The following is a 20,563-nucleotide window of genomic DNA, read 5'->3' as shown; positions in this document are numbered from 1 at the left end:
GGCTTTAACCACGACAAAAGGGCTTTGAGGAGTAAATAAACGACTTGAATCGAAAACGAAGATGAAAATGGAAAATGGAAATCTTGGCTTACAAAACCCCAGCCGCCAGAAATCTGACAATGATGCCGCCAAAAGACTCAAGTCAGCCAGCGGATCCGAGATGGGGAAAATGCTTTCGCAATCTGCCGCCCAATCTGGCTTAGATCTCATAGACCCGCTCGATTGCTCTATTTAGCCCACTTCTTCTGCCTGCATTGGCATACCCAACTACCAAAGTACCACTCTACTACAGACCAAGTAAAATAAACGTTCCAATAAATTAGACAAATAAACACCAGTGGGTGAAGGGTTTCCCTAAACGGTGGCATCGCAAATGCTAATAACGTGCAATGAAAATGAAAACGTAGCTGTTAGCGGTAAATTGAAACTGAGAATCTAGCTGAAAATGAAAATGAAGCTGCAATGTTAACGCTTTGTTGGCTGGAAACTAAACAACGACAAAAAACCAAAGCCCGACTGAACTTCGTTAACTGGCCGAGAAGATTTGGCACAGTGGTATTGAGTCAGCTAGCTTGTAAAGCCTCATTAATTTTATGGTTTTATGGCCCGTGGGGACTTATACTACCAAAACCACTGCGAATTCTTAAACTTGTAAAGCTTATTTTGCCACATTTGAAAGTATTTGCATAGATTTCTTTACAAATTAACAGAATTTTCTCTCTAGCATGTGGGCGTACCATTTCGCCCACTGTGCGGCGATGACGAAGCTCGGCTCGAGTTGGCTCTTCTCCAGATGAGACCTGGCCTGTAGCGGGCGGCCTAATGTGAATCTTAAACCGAGCTGGGTGCACTCGCAGTCTTCAGTTGAAAGCGCGACTTCGAACGAAGCGGTCGTGTCGTTCCGGGCGATCTTCAAACCTTTAGACACAAGATACAAAATTTCAAACCAAAAACCACTTGTAGGCGCGCTTCAGCCGAAAGGACTGTGAAATTATGTGCTAGAGTGTTGATGGCATGTCTATATCGTATATTGAATAATTTATGCGAACCAATTTGGTGCGGCTTTTGGTGCAGCGATTGCTCTTGACTTTGTTTTTGAGCTTGTGCAAATTCGCCACTGCAATTTGAGCTTGATGCAACGGCTCGACTGCTGCTGTCTCTGACATTTGATCTTTGCAAAGATCACATCGCACACACTGAATCACCTCGCACCGCCTCGCATCGGATGTGTTAAGAGAGGTCCGCGGCGACCATATGGAATATATTTTAGCACACCACCACCTACGGCGACAATTAGTTTGTACAATTTAAGTTACTCCGTCAACTAAACGACGACGCGGGCGAAGGTGAGCCCGCCGATCGGCTTGCATCGGCATCTCGCGGAAAATCTTACATCTTGCTTGCATCTTAATAACTTCCTCTGCATCCAGCCAATGGGGGGGGTCCCTCAGCCAATCGAAAACAATTAGAAAAATGCCAACTATGGTTGGCTTTCTGGCTGGCTTGGCTGGGCAAAATAACTACGGTCAGGCAGGCCCTGCCGTAATCAACCTGTAATGTAATGCCAAGCTAATTGGCATAATTGTTGCTGAATCTGCTATTATTTGCCGTTGAGCATCTTCGAGTTAGATTCGCAATGCTCTTTCAGTGAAAATGGCTGGCAAAAATGTCAAATAGGCTTCGCCTTGCTGGCCACAAGGCAACTTACAAAAAAAAAAACTTGAAAAAAAATTGAAAAAAGCAGCCAAGAAATAAAACTGCAACCAGCATCACGAGTTCAACCCGAGGAGGATAAAGCGGTAAATATTTTCCGTTGTCAAAAAGGTCAAGACAAGGAAAAACCGCCAAACTAGATGCCAGTTCGGTATTGTTCGCTTTGCTATTGGGCTTTTTAGCTGCTGCTGCTGCCTGCTGCCTGCTGCTTTCTGCTGCTGCTGCCACACGCACTCAGTTCAAATGGCCAGCAGCCACAACTTGCCACAAATGTTGCGGTTAGCATTGAGACAGATGATCTCGTTAGCTGAAAAGTATGAGATTTTATTGGGCAATTGAACTTTGGAAGCTATGCGAGATGATGCTCAAGAGACCTGCTAACCTAATAAATTATACGACTACGATTGGCGTGTTATTGCCAGGCATTTAAGCCTTTAAAAAACACATTTCAATTACACGTAGACTTAATTGCAGTTCGCTTGATGGTGGTTTAAATGGTGGATGTATTAATGGAAATTATGCATTTACATTTAAAGCATTTTAATCATGGTAGTTTTGCCCATGAGAACGTGATTGTATTATCAAAAATTTAGTTAGACGCAGATTATAAGGATATTTTCGTGTAATGCCTTTAGTTTATTGCTTTTAAGTCTTTACTATGTATCATTTTCTTCGATCTTTTTAATCGATGCTTAAAAGTAATCGTTGCTAAGACTTTTTATAATGCCAAATATTCTTTCCAAAACACAGAATAGAGGTATCTCCCTCTTTAGTAATGTGGAAAAATAAAAAAGTACTTAAAAAACTTAAGGCTTAGCTTTAAAAGTCTCTTATGTTGCTAAGCCTTTTTATTTTTAATGCTGCATCATAAAAATCGAGCCGAAAGATATTGTGTTAAAAGGCTTTAAGTTCGTAAAACTCAAGTTCAAACTAAAGATCTGACAGCAATCCGCCAATTTTTGACATTAACTCTCCGATGTTATCTGATTTTTTATTTGTTTGTCAAAACAGCGAAAAGTCTGTTAGTAAATATCAACAACATTAAATCAAAAGCTGAAGAGACATTGAATGTGCCAATACTGCTAGGCGAGTCTTGAAGTGCGGCTTGATGGAACTTGACAAATTGTTTCTAGGCAGATAACTTTTTAGCCAAATTTGGCACTTTAAAAGACCAGCATATAAGAATAGAGAGACTAGCGAAGACGTTCTTGACCCAAGCGGATATTCCATAAATTCAAAAGAACCTTTTTGCCGGACAACTCAATTTCGACCAATTTAGTTACCATAAACGGTCATAAAATGCATTTTCCATTTTTGGAGCTTTGTTTTTCGACTGCAATTGACAGTTTTATCGGTGTGACTGGTTATTCGCCAGAGAAGCGGAGGAGTAGCAAAGTGGCAAGTGGCAAGGTCGCAGAATTGAATTGTAGGTGGAGGTCGAGGCACCGAAATCGAAGGGGTGAAGAGCCAGCGACGGCGTTGCAAATTCTGTCAGTCAATAAAGCGGCACCAGCAACAGAAGTTAATGTTTTTTAAATTACAATTCATTACGAAAGCGTTGGATTGGACAAACTAACGAACTTTGCTTTGAAGCGAAGAAAATTAGCCACCTCGCTCGGCAGTGACAACCAAAGAGCTCAGCAGCCAATATAGTAACATTGTTATCGGACATAATCACCCATATGAGGAGATATTTTTGGGAAAGTTATTACTTGGGTAAACAGAGTTTCGGTTACGCAAAGATTGGCAACAAAAGACATTTGGCTGGAATTATTATTATGCTACGGAATAATGGTTGTTAAGATGCAAGCCATGGCTATTGTGTAAGGCAATTAGCGCCAACTTATAGGCCCTGCCTGCACTTTCCCATCAATTGTCCGCTTCGAAGTCCATTCAATAACTTATTAATACCTTTCAGTTTTAAGCTCACCAACGACGCAATCTCCCCCACAACTCCCCTCGCACGTAACCAATAGAGAATCAAATCAGCGAAATGTTGGCGAAAACGCAAATTATACCAACGCAATGGCGACTTTTGACCCTGGCATTGTTCTGCTCAGCTTTATTTTTGGCCAGTGAGGTAAGTCTGACATCTACCCTTAGCCTGAGGCTGGCGGAATTGGGGAATTCGAAAGAGATGCTGGAGGAGATTCCAATGGTGATTGTACACGTGAGAGGGTAGCATTCAAATGCAAATTGCGGAATTGTATAAATATTTAAACGCCGTATTTGTTGGGCGGGCGTTGAAGGTGCTTATTATCTTCCTTCCGAAGATTGCAATAATTAATAGCTGAAATATCCCCCAACTACGATGATCAATGCTAATGAAGCTCACACTAAGTGAGCATACAAAGTCGTATTTAGTTATATTGAATATACAATAATTTTCACGTGCCCCGCAACAATGAAACCATCTCCAGAAATGGTAATCCGTTAACAGAGTGATTATCATTATTCGAAGCGTGACCCCTGGCTCAGTGGTCAGTGGTGTGGCTTGAAAGGGGTAGCCACATTAGGTTGATGAATACAAATACACATTCTATTCCTAACCGATTTTAACTCTACTTAGTTACTTATATTTTATACAGTTTAGCATCCCGTTTTGCATATAATCAGATGTCTAGTAATAGGTAACACACACCCAACTCAATCAGAAGCACATTATAAAGCCAAGTCGAGAAAACAAGTTTGCAGTTTTAATTTAAATCATACATTTTATCTCACTTGAAGACGATCTCGCATTCTTTTCTCCGGACAAGAATTAAAATTCATAAATTAAAAAGCAAATATTAACTAGAGATATACTGGAACTCACTGTCTCCGCGATTAAAAACTCGATCTGGGCTGTATTTCGACTACTCTGCTTTAATAGAATTCTAAATACAATTTTCTTTTAATTAATTTTTAAGTAGTGGTTAGGTCCGAGCAAAATAGTTAACAACTTGATGTAAAAATTTATGCCGAAATAATTGCACGACTCGTAAAGGGTAGTTTTTATACCGCTGCCTAAGTGCAAAGCAATCAGGCAGTTCATCACATCATTCAAATTGCCATAAAATAAAAACACTGGTAATTAATTTGTTCAATTTGTTATGTGTGACATTTTGTATGAGGAGCGGTATTATAATTAATAAGAGGTGAAGGTTTACGAGAGTTCAATTTGCGGGCTTTTATTCTTGGCAAAAAGAGATACCCTGCTGAGGTCTGTGCCCCTGCTTCACCGATATTTTACGGTCGTCTTTGCCACCGAATTGCTTCCCAAGACACTTTTTGAGCAACGGCGGAAAATGTTGTAATTTTGCGCTCTTTACGCTTTGTTTCATTTTTAATTTATTCTACGAGTGTGTACGAGTGCATCCACAAGTCACACACAGGCCGGCCCAACAAAAGCACACACATGCCTCAGCCAGGCAAAGGTCTTCAGATCTATATGTAGCATCAAAGAAGAAAACAAAAGACTTGGCTGCTGACCGACCAAGTGACCTTTTTTCCGACTCCCTCTGACACTTTTGCAGAAATGGAACACACACCATCAGCCGAACCAAAAAAAAAAAAAAACGCGGAGAGAATAGTGTGTTGATTGTTTTCGCTATTTGCATACAAGAAATTAAAACGAAACCCAAGTCGAGGATGGAACTGAGGCTGATGTTGTTATGTAACGGACGAGTGGGCAACTAGGCGCAGTTATAGTGCGGCCCGTAAATATGCCTGAAATGAAATTGAAGAGCGTTTCAAATTATGGCAAATTACCCGAAATAAGAAACACAAACGGTGTCGTGAAATTGAAGCCTCGCAATGGGCCTTGGCTTGGTGCCTTGGGGATTGCGCAATCCCATTTCCTTAACTGATTCCCTGTCGTATTAGGAATGATTGCAATCCAGATTTGCCCCTCTTTCTACTCCTGCAATTTGTGGCGTTTAGCTAACCAAGTAAGGGGAATCTCAATTTAGTTAGTTTTTACAAGCTTCTAGTCAACGTTTATTGGCTTACCTTAAAAGTAAACAATTTAAATAAAACTACTTAAACTGAGCTGAAAATTTTACCATTTTAAAGCTTAGTTATGGACTGCTTGTGTTTAAGTTTTAAAAACTAGCTAAAGGTGACTATAAGTAACCGCCAAAAATAAGTAAAGAAACCTACATTTCCGTAGCCTATAAATCTTCGTCAGATTCTCAAAAAAATAAACCCCAATCTTATGGTCATTAATTCTACTAAATGACAATCAGATATGAGGATACTTTTCATACTTGTAGGCGTATCTGCTTACCATTCGCTTAATTAAATGACAATCAGATATTGTAAAACAATTTGTTAGATCACCAAAAAAGTTTCTTTAAATTAGATTTAATCTATGACAAACCATGCTGCCTTGGAATGCTAATAATGTAAAAAAACCAAAATCTTTAAGCAGTTTAAAGACACTTTTAAAGAGAAGCTCAAAATGTGCAATACTCAATATTATAGAAAATATAAACCAATTAGGGAAACTAAATCTTATTTCTAAATAGCATTATTTCTTAGTAATCCCCTTATCATACTCGCATAATGCCTAATCAGAAATTGCAACAAGGGGTTGTTGCTCGTTGTCAAAGTGAAAGGAACATGTTATTGTGAGATACCATATACAGATTCGAGGACTTCCGAGCATAATCTGTAATTGGCCACCTTTGCAATCGGCTTTCTCACAGCCAAGACTTTTGGAGTAGCTAAACAAATGACACAGAGATCGATATCAGTGGGTACTCGTGCCCAGCATGTGTGAATGTGAATGCAACTAGTCAGAGTCGTAAGCTGTACATTTTGGGCTTCAGCTCCCAGAGTTGGAAGTTGGGATCTCTAGCCGCAGGTTTGGATGTGGATGCTGCCCTGAGTTGGGCCGAGAAGTGATGAATTGACGCGATGTCATAACTTGGCACATGGTGCCACGGCTTCTTGCATCAGTCGACCTGCGCTGCTGTGTGAAATGTCAACTTTATTTTTAGTGTCGGTTTTTTTTTTTTTTGTGAAAATTTGTTGTTTCTGTATGCCTGTGTTTAATTATAATGAAAAAATTTCACGTCGGCAGTCACAAATTATAGCCCAATGACTTATCGAAATCTGCCACTGGATCTACACGTAGTAGGTGCCAACATGTGCAGAAGCTTCCGCCAAGTCCGTGAAAAATATTTTCCCAGCATTCCAATAAATCTATGAAATCATGAATCTCTGACAGCCACAGTCGCTCCCTTCGTCAATACCTTATGTAAGTCGCCACTGGACAGCGTGAATTAAAGTCAGAGAGATAGATAAATTGTTGGCAATAATAGCATTCTAGAAAAAACTATTTAATTAAATGATCAATATATGGAATTTAATGAATCATTGAATTCTGAGTACTAGAAAAGAATAATCTTAAAGATTACTTGTCCAGACTAAAAGATTTTCATACCTAATGAGCGATTACAATAATTGCTTAGCATTTAATTTAATTTTAGAATGATGACCGATATATTAGCTTTATATTTTATTATTCTCAATATAACTACTCTTTCTGTAGGCTCAAAATGCCATCCAGACAACCAATCCTGCCTCGCACTTGATGCAGAAGACATCGTTCTCCTGCGCCGGACGCCCAGCCGGATATTATGCGGATGTGGAGACGGGCTGCCAGGTGTACCACATGTGCGATGGCCTCGGTAGGCAGTTCAGTTACACATGCCCGAATACCACACTTTTCCAGCAGCGGATGCTCATTTGCGACCACTGGTACATGGTCAACTGTTCCAAGGCGGAGAGCAACTATGCCGCCAATCTCCTAATTGGTTTGTACTCAGATCACTATCAGAGTATGGGATTTCTAAATAAGATATACTTTACAGGTCAGCGGGATAAGCCCTTTGTGAACGACGAGGAAAACAGCTTGCGCACTCCTAGACCTGATCTTCTCGATCGCCCTTATGCGCCCGACTATTCCGGAGAATCCTTTAGAAGCCAATATAAGGTGACTTTTTTTTATAAAAATATGATGAATATTTAAACATATCTTTTATATACTCTTTAGCAGCTGACTTCAAACCAGAACCAGATACGTGATGAATCGGTCAAAGGTGCCGGAGCGGGAAAATTGGATCCTCAGATATCGCAGACACGTTGGCGTATTCCACCGCCCAGCAGGACAATCCTACCGCCAGCTTATGAGCCGCAAATTGAACTTCCCAGTGCAACAGCTAAGCCGAGGATAACCACTACCACGACAGCCACTCGAGCAACTACTACCACTCGACCTACTACCACCACTCGTGCTACTACTACCACAACAACCACAACTAGGAGGCCCACGGTGACCACAAAGCGCACGGAGGCCTTGCACAATCGGAGACCAATTTTCCAGACTTTGGAACAGGAAACGGATGATCTGGGAACTAGCCACAGTACCCGATACAACACTTCAGCTGATTTCAACTCGGCGGAGTCACCAATCCGTGGCACCAAGCAATCCAACACCAAGTTGACCAAGTTTGTCAAGACGCCTTCGAAGATCTACGAACCGCCCTTCGTGTATCCCATCTACAATCTGGACGAGCCGCAGAATCAGAACGGGATAATCCCCTCCACCACGTTGCGAACTTCCACGGCGGCTCCATTCAGTCCGGGTCCCAGTCGAACGGAAAGCACAACAACTACTCCCAGGCCACTGAGTAGGCCAACGACCTTGGCCGGTGTGCCCTTCTCCTTTGCCACTCAGCCCACTACAGTTACTACATTGGGAGTACCGCCACGAAGCGAAAATCGAACACCAGCACCGGCTCAGAGCTTCCGCCTGGCCACGCCCTCTAGTACTGCAGCACCACCCCCGGCCCCGGCACAGATGCCTTTCAACGATTTGCTGCCGCCGTTCGTAGACTTTGTGCCTCATGACATAGCCACAACCCAGGGACCGCCCATCTACTACGAATGGAAAGTGCCATCGAACGGCCTTGAGCCTCCCAAATTGGACCCACCAATTGGTGTGGATGGACGCGAATATCCCGAGACTACAGGAGACTACGCAGTTAGCAGCAAGCAGGATGTATTCAACACCCGGTTAAACGATATCGGAAGCAACCAAAAGAAACCGGTTCAGGTTACCTCGCCTCTCCAGCAGTCAAGCACCAGCCACCGTCTGGCCATTTCGAGATCCATCAAGCCCAAGGAGGAGGAGAAGCTGCAGCCTGAACAGGCTCAGCGACGCTCTGATGTGGTGGCCAGCTCCACTGATATCACCCATCTGCGCAAGCAATTGCTTATTCCAGAGTATGCTTTCCCCCTGGAAACCATCGGTCGAACGGGGTACGGACCCGGAGGAGGAGCGGCAGCGGGAGCTGGGAGTTCTAGCAATGGGGATCTTTATAACTCGTTCCAGCTAAAGATCCCTGAGCAGCGCGCCAAGTGGTTCGGCGAGAACCCGAAGTGCCCAGAGTGCCATCCTTCGTTCGTCCTGCCGGGCACCTGCGAGCCATGCCTGCGCAGATAGTCCCGCTTCCATTCCGGTTTCCGTCCGTCCCATCGTTCATTAGCCGCATCCATTATCCGCATCCGCATCTGCATCTGCATCTGCTCCTAGCCCTAGTATTAGCCTCCGCTGAGAAACCCCGGAGAGAAGCATCCACGCATTTAAGTGTTAATGTTATTGTATATCCGCAGATTAATTATTAAACTACACAAATATCTTTGTGAATAATGTATGGTTTTATGAATATTTATCTTGCTTTTGAATACTTTTCGAAGTAGTTTTTACACCTAAAACTCAAGTAGGCCTTAATCTTTCACATGAAATTTACTTCAAAATGGTATCAGTCTATTTTTGTCTTTATGGTTTTCGGATATATTCTTCGCTTTCTTCAAAATTTGTTTACATCTATTAAGTATAAGATAATGGGTGATACCGCCGAGGAGACAGGAGATTTGTTATGTAATGTAATTGTACCACCAATACCAAAACTTGGCGACGCGCATACATACTGGATTTGGCGATTACTTATTAAGTCGTATTTGACTGCCATAGGACTTTGGTCAAGAGGACATCCAAAGGAGGTAAAATGTCTAACCTTTGATGTAAATATCTATAATCTTTGTCATTTCTTAGTGCGCCCATGCAAAGTTTGTAATCCTCAGCTCCTTGGAAATTTGGGTTCTAAGGAAGGAGTATGACGACATGTCGTGCAAAGCTATCTTTGAAAATCTTGAAGAACGATTTTCCGTTAGTAATACCAGACCCAACTCTCTTGTTAACATATGAAACCCATGGAATGTGTTCAATTAACTTCAAGTTTTCTTTATAATTTTAAGTGTTTATTGGAGATCCACATCGGCGGCACCCGTTTATCTTAATACTCAAAATTAAAAATTTTATGTACAAAATTTAAAATTAATTTATTGTCTCTATTATACTGGGATTGGAAGCTGTAGGAAGTTAATTTTCTTAGGTAAATATTTTTATGTTTCTGGATACTTCATTTTTTACTCCTTTTTGGCCGTGAAATATTTCAATTTTTCAATTTAAATTTCGAAAAAAAAGAGAGCGGGAAATTTTCCATCTGCTTCAAAAAATACCAACTATGCTCATTTTGAGCCGACCAGTGCTGCACATAAATATCCACGCGTTAGCACGTTCATATTGAGACGCGCTAGTACTTTTTGCCACACTTGACACATCGTTCAATAAAAACAAATCAACTTCACCTCCGGATAATAAGCAAGATTATTTCAAACTAACAAATATTTAACGCCGAGTAACTGTAATTCAGATATATATAAACAAAATTCGAAACGAATTGTAGAAATTACAAGCCAAAAATCAATAAGGAGCCTTTAAAATGACACGTAAGTACGGGCATCGTGGAGCCATTTTGTTGCTGGCCCGCTATTCATTTAATATGTGGAATGGTGTCTATTGGTGTGATAAACAAGCTAATGGGTTCGTCTGCCACTGTGAACCTACCACTGCACCTTAAGAATACGATTCAGGGGCTGGGTAATCTCTCCCAAATGAAATCCTTAGGTTTTGCAACTCCTAGAGAAGGCAAAATCGATGGACGAGCGTAGGACATGTGAGCGCGTCTAACCTCTCTTGGTCAATAGATTATGTAGATCACACTTTGCACGCGCCACTAACCAGCTGACACGTATTAACTAATTAAAACCTGATTAACTTTTTATAGGCGGAAACCAACGCGACCTGGCCCGCCAGAAAAACCAGAAGAAGCAGGCCGATTTGACCAAGGGCAAGCGAACCGATAACCTCACTGTGGAGCAGAGGAAGGCTAGGTAAGTGATAGCTATCCCTATATCCTATGAAACCCACATATCATGTATCATATATGTACTTTCCAGGGACGCCGAGTTAATGCGAGAAAAGCAGAAAAAGAAGGAGGAAGCCGCTGCCGCCGGTACGAGCAAATAGTTAACCCTTTGGCTTTGCAGATATATCCGGATTCCGGATGCATATCCAGACAAGTTAGGCATATAGTCAGTCAGTCGTTCGTCAGCCAAGACCCCGATGCGCCCCAGGACCTAGGATAGTCGACCACGTGATTAAACTGTACATAAAGCAACAAACATAACAGCACTCACGAGAATTGTATACATTTCAAAGGCTTCATAACTACGCATAGATATTACCGGGCTGTACAGCACGCGACATAGCAATAGCAATACGTGCCACCCAAGGACTTCGATTCGTATCCGGTTTTCGTTCTCTTTCGTTTGCACTGCTGCTGTACGTTAATTAAGTACCAAATTTATTTCTTCACCTACCTGACTAAATTATTTACTGTAATGTATATATATAAATTTTCAAATAAAACATAATATGCAGCCGCCAGTAAGTCTCGATTATGTATTATTGTGTTTGACGAATATATATATATAGATTATGGCACACGATGACAGTCGATTGGTGCCGTTATTAACTAAAACTAATTAAAACCTTTTATAGTCATGTTGGAAGTGATGGGCCCCGAAGAGAGAGATAAACAAAGATTGATTTTCGGATAACCCCAGAGCAATCCTCATAAGTATAGTTGAAAAATGTTGAAAATAAACCTTATATGAAAACTATTGAAGTATTAATAGGTCGCTGGTGAACCTTTAACTAAGCTTGCATTAAAGAGATCTTTTGGGCAACCCGATTGCCAGAGAAATTTGCATACAATGGGAGGCAGATAGAAATGGCAGAGTAAAATAAAGGTTTCCTGATCGTTTCCGTGATTTGATAAATATGAAAGTTGCTGCACGCCATGGACTGGCCCACAAAACTCTCGCCTAGATGCCAATAAGTCGAATGCTGGCGTTTACCTTTTACAGAAAAGATGGCCAAAAACTTGGACACTAACGGCCAGCAGATACACAGAGAAAAATGTGGTGTACATTTATGAAAGATTTAATTGTTTTATATTATTACATTATATTTATGATACAATTTTGTCTTATTAATATTTGGTATACCAATAGTTCTATAGGGGAATCAGTTTTAAGGTTACTTTTGAACCAACAGAAGATGATTTTGATAAATAGTCTTGACACCTTATATAACAAATCCTAAATAAGTTATCAAAAAATGACATTTGGCTAAGTGCAGTAGTCGGTCTATGGCCAAAAAAGGCAGATGGGGCCATGGCGTGCCGAGGTATCTGAGGCTGGAATCTCGAACTCCCCCAGCCCGGGGAAACACGGATGCCGGGCCCAAGTAATGAGAACGTCCACTGATTTGTTTGGCTTGGCTAGTGCAAAACACTGTAGCCGATCGCCCCACCATTGTTTGACCAAGTGTTTGATAACTTCATGCCGGAACAGAACAGAGCAGCAAGGGCAATCCAATCGCCTAACTGGTTTCCAATGTTCGGGAGAAAGCTCCTCGCCAGCCACGCAAAAGCTGTATTAACTAAAAACAGCGTCTAAGTTTGAGAACTTTTCAAACACCCAGCTAGCTAGCCAGCCAAGAACGAACGAGCGGAAAAGTCAACAAACGCTCGCAGATGAGAGTAAAATCGCGATCGCGGGTCGACTCTCTAGGCGGCAGCAGCAGCCCGCGTTTTCAGTCGCTTCGTGAAACCCGCCGCAATCACATCGAAATCGCGCGCAAGTCGTATTCAAAATCGCCTCAAAACGAAACGCACTTGGAGGCAAAAAATATCAAATACTTAATTAATTGCTAGACCAAATCCAATTGATTTTCCTCGGCTGCATAGTGCAGTTCACCACAAAATCAAATCGAAAGCAAAAAAAAAAATAACAAATAGAAAGTGTAAGTGAATTTGGCCAAGTGCCAAGAGGCTGACATTATCAGCGGAGAAATGCAGGCAGTTGGCAGCCGATTGGGCGGATCGGGAGATCAATCGAACCGATCGCCATCGCATGCAAATCGAGTGATAAACGATCGCCTCGAAATTGAAATAACAGGCGAGCAGCTGGCACCCGGAGGTGGATATGCATATATGTATATACATGTGATCGATCGCACAGAAGTGTCTCTCGGGGAAGGGAGGAGTAGGTAGCCCCAGTAGCCAGAGACCTATCTATACTACGAGTATATACAGCCAGTTCCCCGACTTAAGGCGCGCTTGCTCGTCTGCCTTGCGGTTCGTTGTGTGTGCTTATTTATACAAAATATATTCAATTTCATTTAGCTGTCGCTGCTGGCAGCTAGCTGTCCAGCAATATTCAATATATTCAAATGATCGCTGCCTGAACCCCAGAGACTGATAATTTCCTGAGCTCCCACAAATGCTGCGGTGAAGTGAAAAAACCGCAATAGCATATAAATAATTGGGTAACCATAATGCCACTGTTTGTTTGCATTGGTGATCGCTGCCGCTGACCCAATTGGCTGAGAAAATATGGCAGAATGAAAACAAAGTCCGTCTGTTTGCAGCGATCACGACGCTCTATAGAGAGCCGACTTATATAGGCGATGCACTGGGTGATGTCAGAATGGCAAACTGACATTGAAAGTCTGCGTTCGCCGTCGTCAACCTGCAAGCCTTCTCCTGCCTTTTTTTGGGAGATCTCAAGTTGAACAGGTTGCCGGGGTTAAGGGATAAAGTAGGCCAGCGAAAAGCAGGGTTCCGGAGTGCGGGGCGGTGGCGTATACGTAATGCGCGTCTGGCATACGTTTCAATTGAGCCACATTTTGGCTATTCGCCTCAGTTGCGAACCATAAAAATCACATTCAAATCCAAATGAAAGAGTCGAGCGATGAATTTCAAGTGGCCACTCCCCCGGGGAAGTAATTATTAAGGAAAATGAACGGGTCTACAAGACGATTCCGCTACAAAAAATCCCACATTTGGCAAAGTTCAGTGACGCGCATCCATTTAGAAGCAGTGAAGAATGAACAATGTGAAGGTTACTCAATTTACAAGGCAAGAGATAACGCCTCAGAATTTATATGCCAAAAAAAAAACATGGCACACAAAAACACATTTAGCCAGAATAAACGAAGGCGTTCGCACACCTACGCCGAAAATGAAATAGCACACAGTGGCGTCGAAATCTTGACCAACAGGTGCTGCAGCAAATTATTAGGTAGACTCCCCCATTTGTTGACCCCAGAGAAACCCCTACTCGAAGATTGTGAGAGCTGTTCCAAAAGTTCCATTGCTTTGTTGATTCTCTAGATTTCTAGATCTCACCGCTGAAAGCTCACGACCTTGCGAGCTATTAATAAGTGTTTCGTGTTTTTCGTATTCTATTTGTCCGTCTCATAAATGAATCATTTTGATGGGCGATCTCTTATTATGAGTTAACTTTCGCTGGGGTGGGAAAACGAAAACCCAAAAACCGAAAGATCCTCGAGCATTGAGTTTTTGAACGCCTTCAATGTCATCCGCCGCTCTGACATTGAAAATTTCCAATACCGTTGACAGAACGTGGAGTCGAATCGAAATGTATCTCGTAGATGCGCATATTCGTATCTTACAATATCTTACATATCTTACATAGACATATATATGAAAAGACGCCGCTGCCTTTAGTAATTACAAAATCTTGTTCGGCAAATGAAAACTTCAAAGGCTGCAATTGAGTTTTGCAGCTGCAACGGTTTTAATTGATTTATATGGCAAGTCGAGTGATTGAAAGCAGCCGAGTAAAAGGCAATTTGACAAAAAACTAAAAAAAACGAAGATAAAAGTCAAGTGGGAGCTGGAATAGCAGAAATCGGAGATAAATAAATAAGAAAAAACCTAAAATGCCGCGTGCTTTGGACTTGTCAAATTTGGTAGAACGATTTCTACCGGTTTCAAATGGGCCCAAAAAAATATAAAAACCTGACTTGGCCACTCAAGTGGGCTCCCACTTTCTGTCGGAGATTGAGCAATTTCCAGCTTTATCGCAGATACACAATACTCCATTCAGAATGCTTTTGTCTTCTCGATATCTTTTGTGCTTGGCGCAAAAAGTAGCGCAGAAAAATGTCAAACTTAATTACGCGTTGAAGCGCAAACTAATTGTTGAATGGTTTTCATTTTCAGCGGGGTTCAGCGGATAGCAGGGTCAGAAAAGTTCAAATCGAGATAAAGTCCACAACAACAAAAGCCGCGAATAATTGACTTTGGCTCCGCTTGAGGCCCACAACAACAGCAGATAAACGCCAAAAACAATATCGTATTTTTGAGATACAAAAGCTGGACACGCGCTCATTGCACACGAAAATTACAAACGCCGGCCGGATTGAACCAATTTTCCATGAGCATATAGCCAATAGCAATTGACATGATTTATATGGACAATATTTTCACTTCGCTGGCCTAGGCAAATGGGTCAGCTATTGATTAATGGCTTATGATAAATTTTCACTAATATAATTGAAATTTAAATTGTTGTTGTGGTTTAACTTAAAAGCTTAAGTTGATTTGAATATCAAAAACTTCCATAGAGCTAGAATTTTAAATAGAAACTAGCATAGCTAAAGTAGAATTTAGCCTAGTTAAATAGTTATTTAGTTCCTATTGGAATACTGTCTTACTTTTACTTGTCTTGCATTTATGGGACACCTTTCTTTCTAAAATAAATTTAAAATATTTATGTATTCTCCGACGTCTTACCAAAAAAATGCAGGTTTGGGAAAGTGCTTTCGCTGTTCTTCTGCATTTGTTTGTTGGCCATCCAGACCTTTCACATTTAGCAGCAACCGCATCACACTTACGCCCACTCCGTCACACTCAATCCCAAAGAAACGCCATCAAGCTACAGAGTGCAATGACAACTGCGTCCAGTTGCACTTGTCAAGTCTCGAGCACTTTCCAAGACTCCAAGCCTACGTCAAGTGGCGGCACGAATTCCTCGGAAAGAGTCGCCCACGCTTTGGCTTGAACTTGACTCCATAAGCTATGTATCACGCCTATATATATGTTTAATAATTTAACTTGGTATGGGGCGAGCGGAAGTCAACGTCAGCATTAGATGAGTTCATGCGAGTATTAACTCCATTAAATAGTTGAGTGGGCTGATCGTCTTCATATCAAATTCCTTTCCCTTACTTTCCTGATATAACGCAGTCTCCTCTGACCCTAATTATTAGTCGAGGTCTCGAGTGGCTTTACTTTGTTCTCCGAAGCAGGTCAAAAGACATATCGCATAGCCACAGAAAGTAACCCAAGATGGCAAGGTATATAGAAACCAGACAAATGCTTCTCTGGTTCTGTGGCCAATTGAAGTACCATTTATAAACAGACGCAAACGTGGAGATCGCCTGAGTAAAACCCGTGCAAAACGCGTGAAAAACGGCATGTTAATGCGCCATATGTCCGGTTTATCGGCCCCGCCGCCAGTTTGTGACGAAACTATAAAAAGTCTTTAAATGCCTTACAAAGAAGAATGTGATGTGATCTTTGGGCACGCTCCCCCTTACCGCCGCCTATGATAATTGCGCAATTTGTATAGCACTTCTGTTGGCCAGATTCTTCGCATCTTTTCGCTGTTTGTGTTGGGCCTTTCAACTTGAGGTGTGAAACTCAGCGGAAATGGTTTTTACATATGTACAAATAGTATCTGTATCTGTATCTTTAACTTTTGGGCTGAACTTTAGCTGTTTGCCAAAGGCATTTCCCAGACATCCAGCTTAGTCTTTCGATAATGACTCAAAGCGATTCCGTGTAAGACAAGACATTTTGGCGTGTGATTATCTCATCAAGACGGCCGCAAGGCACTTGTATACATGTGATATATCCCATGGATACACAAGTGCCCGCGTCCAATGGATGCAAACCAGCTGCAGCGGCATTTGCAAGTGCCAACATGCGCCACATCAATCCGCAGCTTGGACTCGGACCGAGGCACGTTAAGCGTTTGATTAATTTAATGACAATGCCCGGTGGCGCTATTTCGCTATTTGGATGGGTGCAACCCATAGATGTATAGATATGGATACGAGTTTCGGTCGATCGTGTGCGCATGCGCATGAGCGGATGATATCAACTTTCCCAAACCGGCGTCCTACTGCCATTTCCATCTCACATCCCTGTGGATAAACTACGGTTTTTCATTACTCATTCGATTCGTTGATTTATTTTAAAGCTTTGCTAAATATAAATCTTACGTTCCCTCGAGTATTTCACGCTATCTGACTATTGTTTTCTTCGTTTCTGCTATTTTTAAAAGCAGATTTGTTTAATAAACATTTTTATTCGTCTCCTTGACGTCACAGCTGGTCAAGTTGTTGGGTCTGGTTGTTTGGCTTATTTGTCTTCACTTTTGCGGTCAACGTGGGCAAGTTCAAATTCCATTAACATTTCCGTCTGGTTGGGTATTGAGAAACCAAAAACAAATAGGAACATAACTAAGAACCTTGTAAATTAAAAAAAAAAAATGAAAATGTATAAATTTTATAAATCGTTTGAATGACCACATTTTATATTAACTTTGTTTCCAGCTTGTAACCCTAATACAGGACTAACAAAATGGCAAAACCCCTTTTAAACTCATGCTGCCTGTGTCAATCGACTAGGAATGGCTCCGTTATATCAGGAAGCCTGGCCATCATCCTGTCGATCATTACCATCGTGGTGATCTTCACGACGAGAGTCCACTTTAAGACGATAATCTTTGACTTTATCCCCAATGATATTGTTAAGATAATCCTCGTCATCAATTTATGCATGACGATTTTGATTTCTTTGCTCATGATCGTGGGTGCTCTTAAGGTAATTCTTCCCATAAATTCTATTACGGACAGAAAATAATCTAATCTTTTCACAGAGGAATCACTATCTAATGGTTCCATGGGTCGTCCTCGGCATTATGATTGCTATCGGTCTGCTGATCTCGGTCATATACACCGGAGTGGTCTTCTTCATCGACGGCTATGTGCTGACGGGCGTCCTCTGGCTGATCTTCGGCCTAATTGTCTGCGGTAAGTGCACTCCACCATGGGTGGTGGAACTGGGGGGCAGCGCGACTTCTCCATGTGCGGTTTTTAGCACCGGATGGCGGTTATTGCTGGCCGTTCTTAATTTATAGGCGCATTTATCATGCGATGATTGCCCGTGTGCTGAAAGCACAACTGCCGGCGCCCCAGGCTAGGAGTTCTTAGGGGGGAAGCCGAGGAGGATTGTCGGGTGGTGCAAGCAAATGAGGCGCAAAGTGGCTTGTTGAGGCCATTTGTACAACTGCCAACTTTATGCGGCACTTCAATGTAATGAGAAGGAGGGTAACGAAGCGACCATTATAATGAAACAAAAGTACAAAAGTGATTATAATAAATTAATGAGCTTTTACAATATGGGAATGATGTTCTGGCAATTAAATTTGTTTCGCGTTTTTTAAATAAATAACAAAAATATTTATATATTTTATTTCTATTATATCTAATTATAACTAAGAATAATTAAATAAAAATGAGTTAGACATATTGTGTAGAAAAGCATATTTAGTTGATGAATACTTACGAAAACATATGTAATGTTTGTAGAAAATAAATCTTAGCACACTTTTGCGCGCAGATGTTTTATCCAATCTTCTTTCCTCTTCCAGCAATTATGACTTACTGTTGGTGTGTGGTTTATAGCGAATACGCCAACCTATCCGAGGAGAATGAGCGCGGACGTTACAACAAACAACCTTACCGCCGCTAAAGGATCTCCAGGATCACTGTTCATCATTATTTGCATTCTAGAAGCCGACTCTCACCATCGACACATCTTCATCCTAGCTTCTTATGTTCGTTTTTAGTAATTATGTCTAACTAATAATTGTAATTTAATTTAGGCGAGCCAGCCCTTCGCTCACATCGAATTTACGCGGCCCGCGGCAGTAAGTGCAATGGAATAATGTATTTAACATTTAAATAAAACTTTAATCCAGATAATTTGTGAATTTATGTTGTAATTTGTACGTAATACTTGTAATTGTGAATGAGGAGATCAAGAACCGAAAATCATTAACACGTGAAAAATAAAAACAAACTGTTTAGTTATCAACCGTTTGAGAGCACGAGGTTCTGTGTGTTTCTTGTTTTTTTATTTCAAAATATATTTGTTTTCTTTAGGTATATATAGTTAAATATATCAATTCTCTCAAAGTCTATCAAAATTGTAAATTAACTAAAAATATGGATGTGTAGGGGGGCGTTTCATGTGGTTGTTGTTTTAGCTAAGTGGGCGTGTTGCATGTAACTACACAAGTAACTAGATTGAGCTCTACAGCTCGCCGTGCGAGTACTTCGGCTTCAGCTCTTCGATGCGCTTGATGAAGTCCCCCTTCTCCAGGCAACCTTCACAGCTCTCATCCCAGTCGTTGAGGATTTTCTTCAGGTCACGGACCTTCAGTTTCTTCAGGTCCACGCTTTTCAGATCGATTTGTTTCTCTGCAAAGGACACTTTAGGTTAGAAAGTGCTCACGGGAGTAACTCAGCAGGGGGCACTAAGGGATCAGGCATAATATTTAAATTGTGTTAGCCCTGCATGAGGTTATTTGAATATATGTTCGGTGTTTATCGAATACACACTAATGTTCAGAGCTGTCATTAAATTTCTAGACAAATGTTCTAAATAATCTTTCTACAATGAACAACTTTCTAGTATTTTTAGTTCTGCCTATATTATATAGTTTGTGTCCATTATTTTCTTAAGATGAAACTTCCTAGGTAATCTCCCTCAGTGCACAAAAGGTCTTATATTTACCATAACGAAGATCACAGATTTGCGCATCCTTCTTCTTCAGCTTCTCACAGATCTTCTCAGCGGGCATGGACCAACTCAGGGGTTTGCTCAGTTCGTTAAGGATGCCCGTGGCTGATTCTTCCAGACCTCCAAGGTAATAGCACTACGTAGAAAAACGCATACGTGTATCATTTTTCCGCAAGAGAGGGCACTTGTTTGCCGGCAACTTACGAATCTGTGTTCCTTGTTTTTCTGCGCCTTGCAGAACTTCTTGAAGGCCGTTTCGATCTGTTTGTAGTCCTTTTTGGTGGCATCGTCCAAAGAGTCAGCGAACCGTCGCACCGTCTTCACACAAACTACGGAACCGAAAATTGGAGTCCGGTGAAAATCTGTTCCAGTACATCTTAACCACTTACGTGGCCAATCACATACCTTCGCAGTCCTCTTCTTTCAGGGCTAACGTTGTCGTGGCCAATCCTGCCAGGAATCCGATCACTACTATCATGTACCACGTATTCATTTTGTTGTAACTTAAGTGTGCTTGAGCTGATTTTAATTAACTAAACTGAATTCTCCGCCTGCGTTTTTGATTTTGTTCCCCCGAATTGTTAGCGTTAGGTGGCCGTAGAGGTGGGTGTTCAGTGATAGTCTAGCCACCATCAAAGTATCGATAAAAGTACTAATTTATCGGCGGGACAGGGCCACGTTTTCAAATTAAAAAATCCAGCACGGTC

The 20,563-nt window shown here is 41.5% G+C and overlaps 5 protein-coding genes across 6 annotated transcripts; 4 read left to right on the top strand and 1 right to left on the bottom strand.

Annotated features, from left to right (window-relative positions):
- Positions 1-877: 877 nt before the first annotated feature.
- On the top strand, positions 878-9,416 carry LOC108111521 (mucin-5AC). Of its 2 annotated transcripts, none has more exons than XM_017221042.2 (5): positions 878-1,346; positions 3,632-3,793; positions 7,250-7,514; positions 7,572-7,693; positions 7,757-9,416. In XM_017221042.2, the coding sequence occupies exons 2-5, from the start codon at positions 3,707-3,709 to the stop codon at positions 9,203-9,205; spliced, it is 1,923 nt and encodes a 640-aa protein (XP_017076531.2). In that variant the 5' UTR covers positions 878-1,346; positions 3,632-3,706; the 3' UTR covers positions 9,206-9,416. The 2 variants fall into 2 exon arrangements, with proteins under 2 accessions (XP_017076531.2, XP_017076530.2); XM_017221041.2 differs by having other exon boundaries at positions 7,754-9,416.
- A 14-nt stretch (positions 9,417-9,430) lies between these two features.
- Positions 9,431-10,092, top strand: LOC108111522. The gene is made up of 2 exons (XM_017221043.2): positions 9,431-9,765; positions 9,818-10,092. Exons 1-2 carry the CDS (start codon positions 9,502-9,504, stop codon positions 9,968-9,970), a joined length of 417 nt encoding a protein of 138 aa, XP_017076532.2. The 5' UTR covers positions 9,431-9,501; the 3' UTR covers positions 9,971-10,092.
- A 263-nt stretch (positions 10,093-10,355) lies between these two features.
- LOC108111523 (putative SERF-like protein) lies at positions 10,356-11,285 on the top strand. Its single transcript, XM_017221044.2, has 3 exons — positions 10,356-10,554; positions 10,893-10,998; positions 11,065-11,285. Exons 1-3 carry the CDS (start codon positions 10,548-10,550, stop codon positions 11,132-11,134), a joined length of 183 nt encoding a protein of 60 aa, XP_017076533.1. The 5' UTR covers positions 10,356-10,547; the 3' UTR covers positions 11,135-11,285.
- A 1,471-nt stretch (positions 11,286-12,756) lies between these two features.
- LOC108111507 lies at positions 12,757-19,148 on the top strand. The gene is made up of 4 exons (XM_017221023.2): positions 12,757-12,976; positions 17,603-17,873; positions 17,929-18,082; positions 18,703-19,148. The coding sequence occupies exons 2-4, from the start codon at positions 17,631-17,633 to the stop codon at positions 18,801-18,803; spliced, it is 498 nt and encodes a 165-aa protein (XP_017076512.1). The 5' UTR covers positions 12,757-12,976; positions 17,603-17,630; the 3' UTR covers positions 18,804-19,148.
- On the bottom strand, positions 19,137-20,467 carry LOC108111506 (mesencephalic astrocyte-derived neurotrophic factor homolog). Its single transcript, XM_017221021.2, has 4 exons — positions 20,262-20,467; positions 20,061-20,185; positions 19,851-19,992; positions 19,137-19,534 (listed from the first exon to the last, which is right to left on the bottom strand). Exons 1-4 carry the CDS (start codon positions 20,347-20,349, stop codon positions 19,368-19,370), a joined length of 522 nt encoding a protein of 173 aa, XP_017076510.1. The 5' UTR covers positions 20,350-20,467; the 3' UTR covers positions 19,137-19,367.
- Positions 20,468-20,563: the final 96 nt, after the last annotated feature.

The sequence above is a fragment of the Drosophila eugracilis genome, unplaced genomic scaffold (genome assembly GCF_018153835.1).
Source record: "Drosophila eugracilis isolate 14026-0451.02 unplaced genomic scaffold, ASM1815383v1 contig_415, whole genome shotgun sequence".
Taxonomy (NCBI): Eukaryota; Metazoa; Arthropoda; class Insecta; order Diptera; family Drosophilidae; genus Drosophila; species Drosophila eugracilis.
The sequence above is the reverse complement of the archived record's forward strand: the minus strand, read 5'-3'. Positions and strand labels throughout refer to the sequence as shown.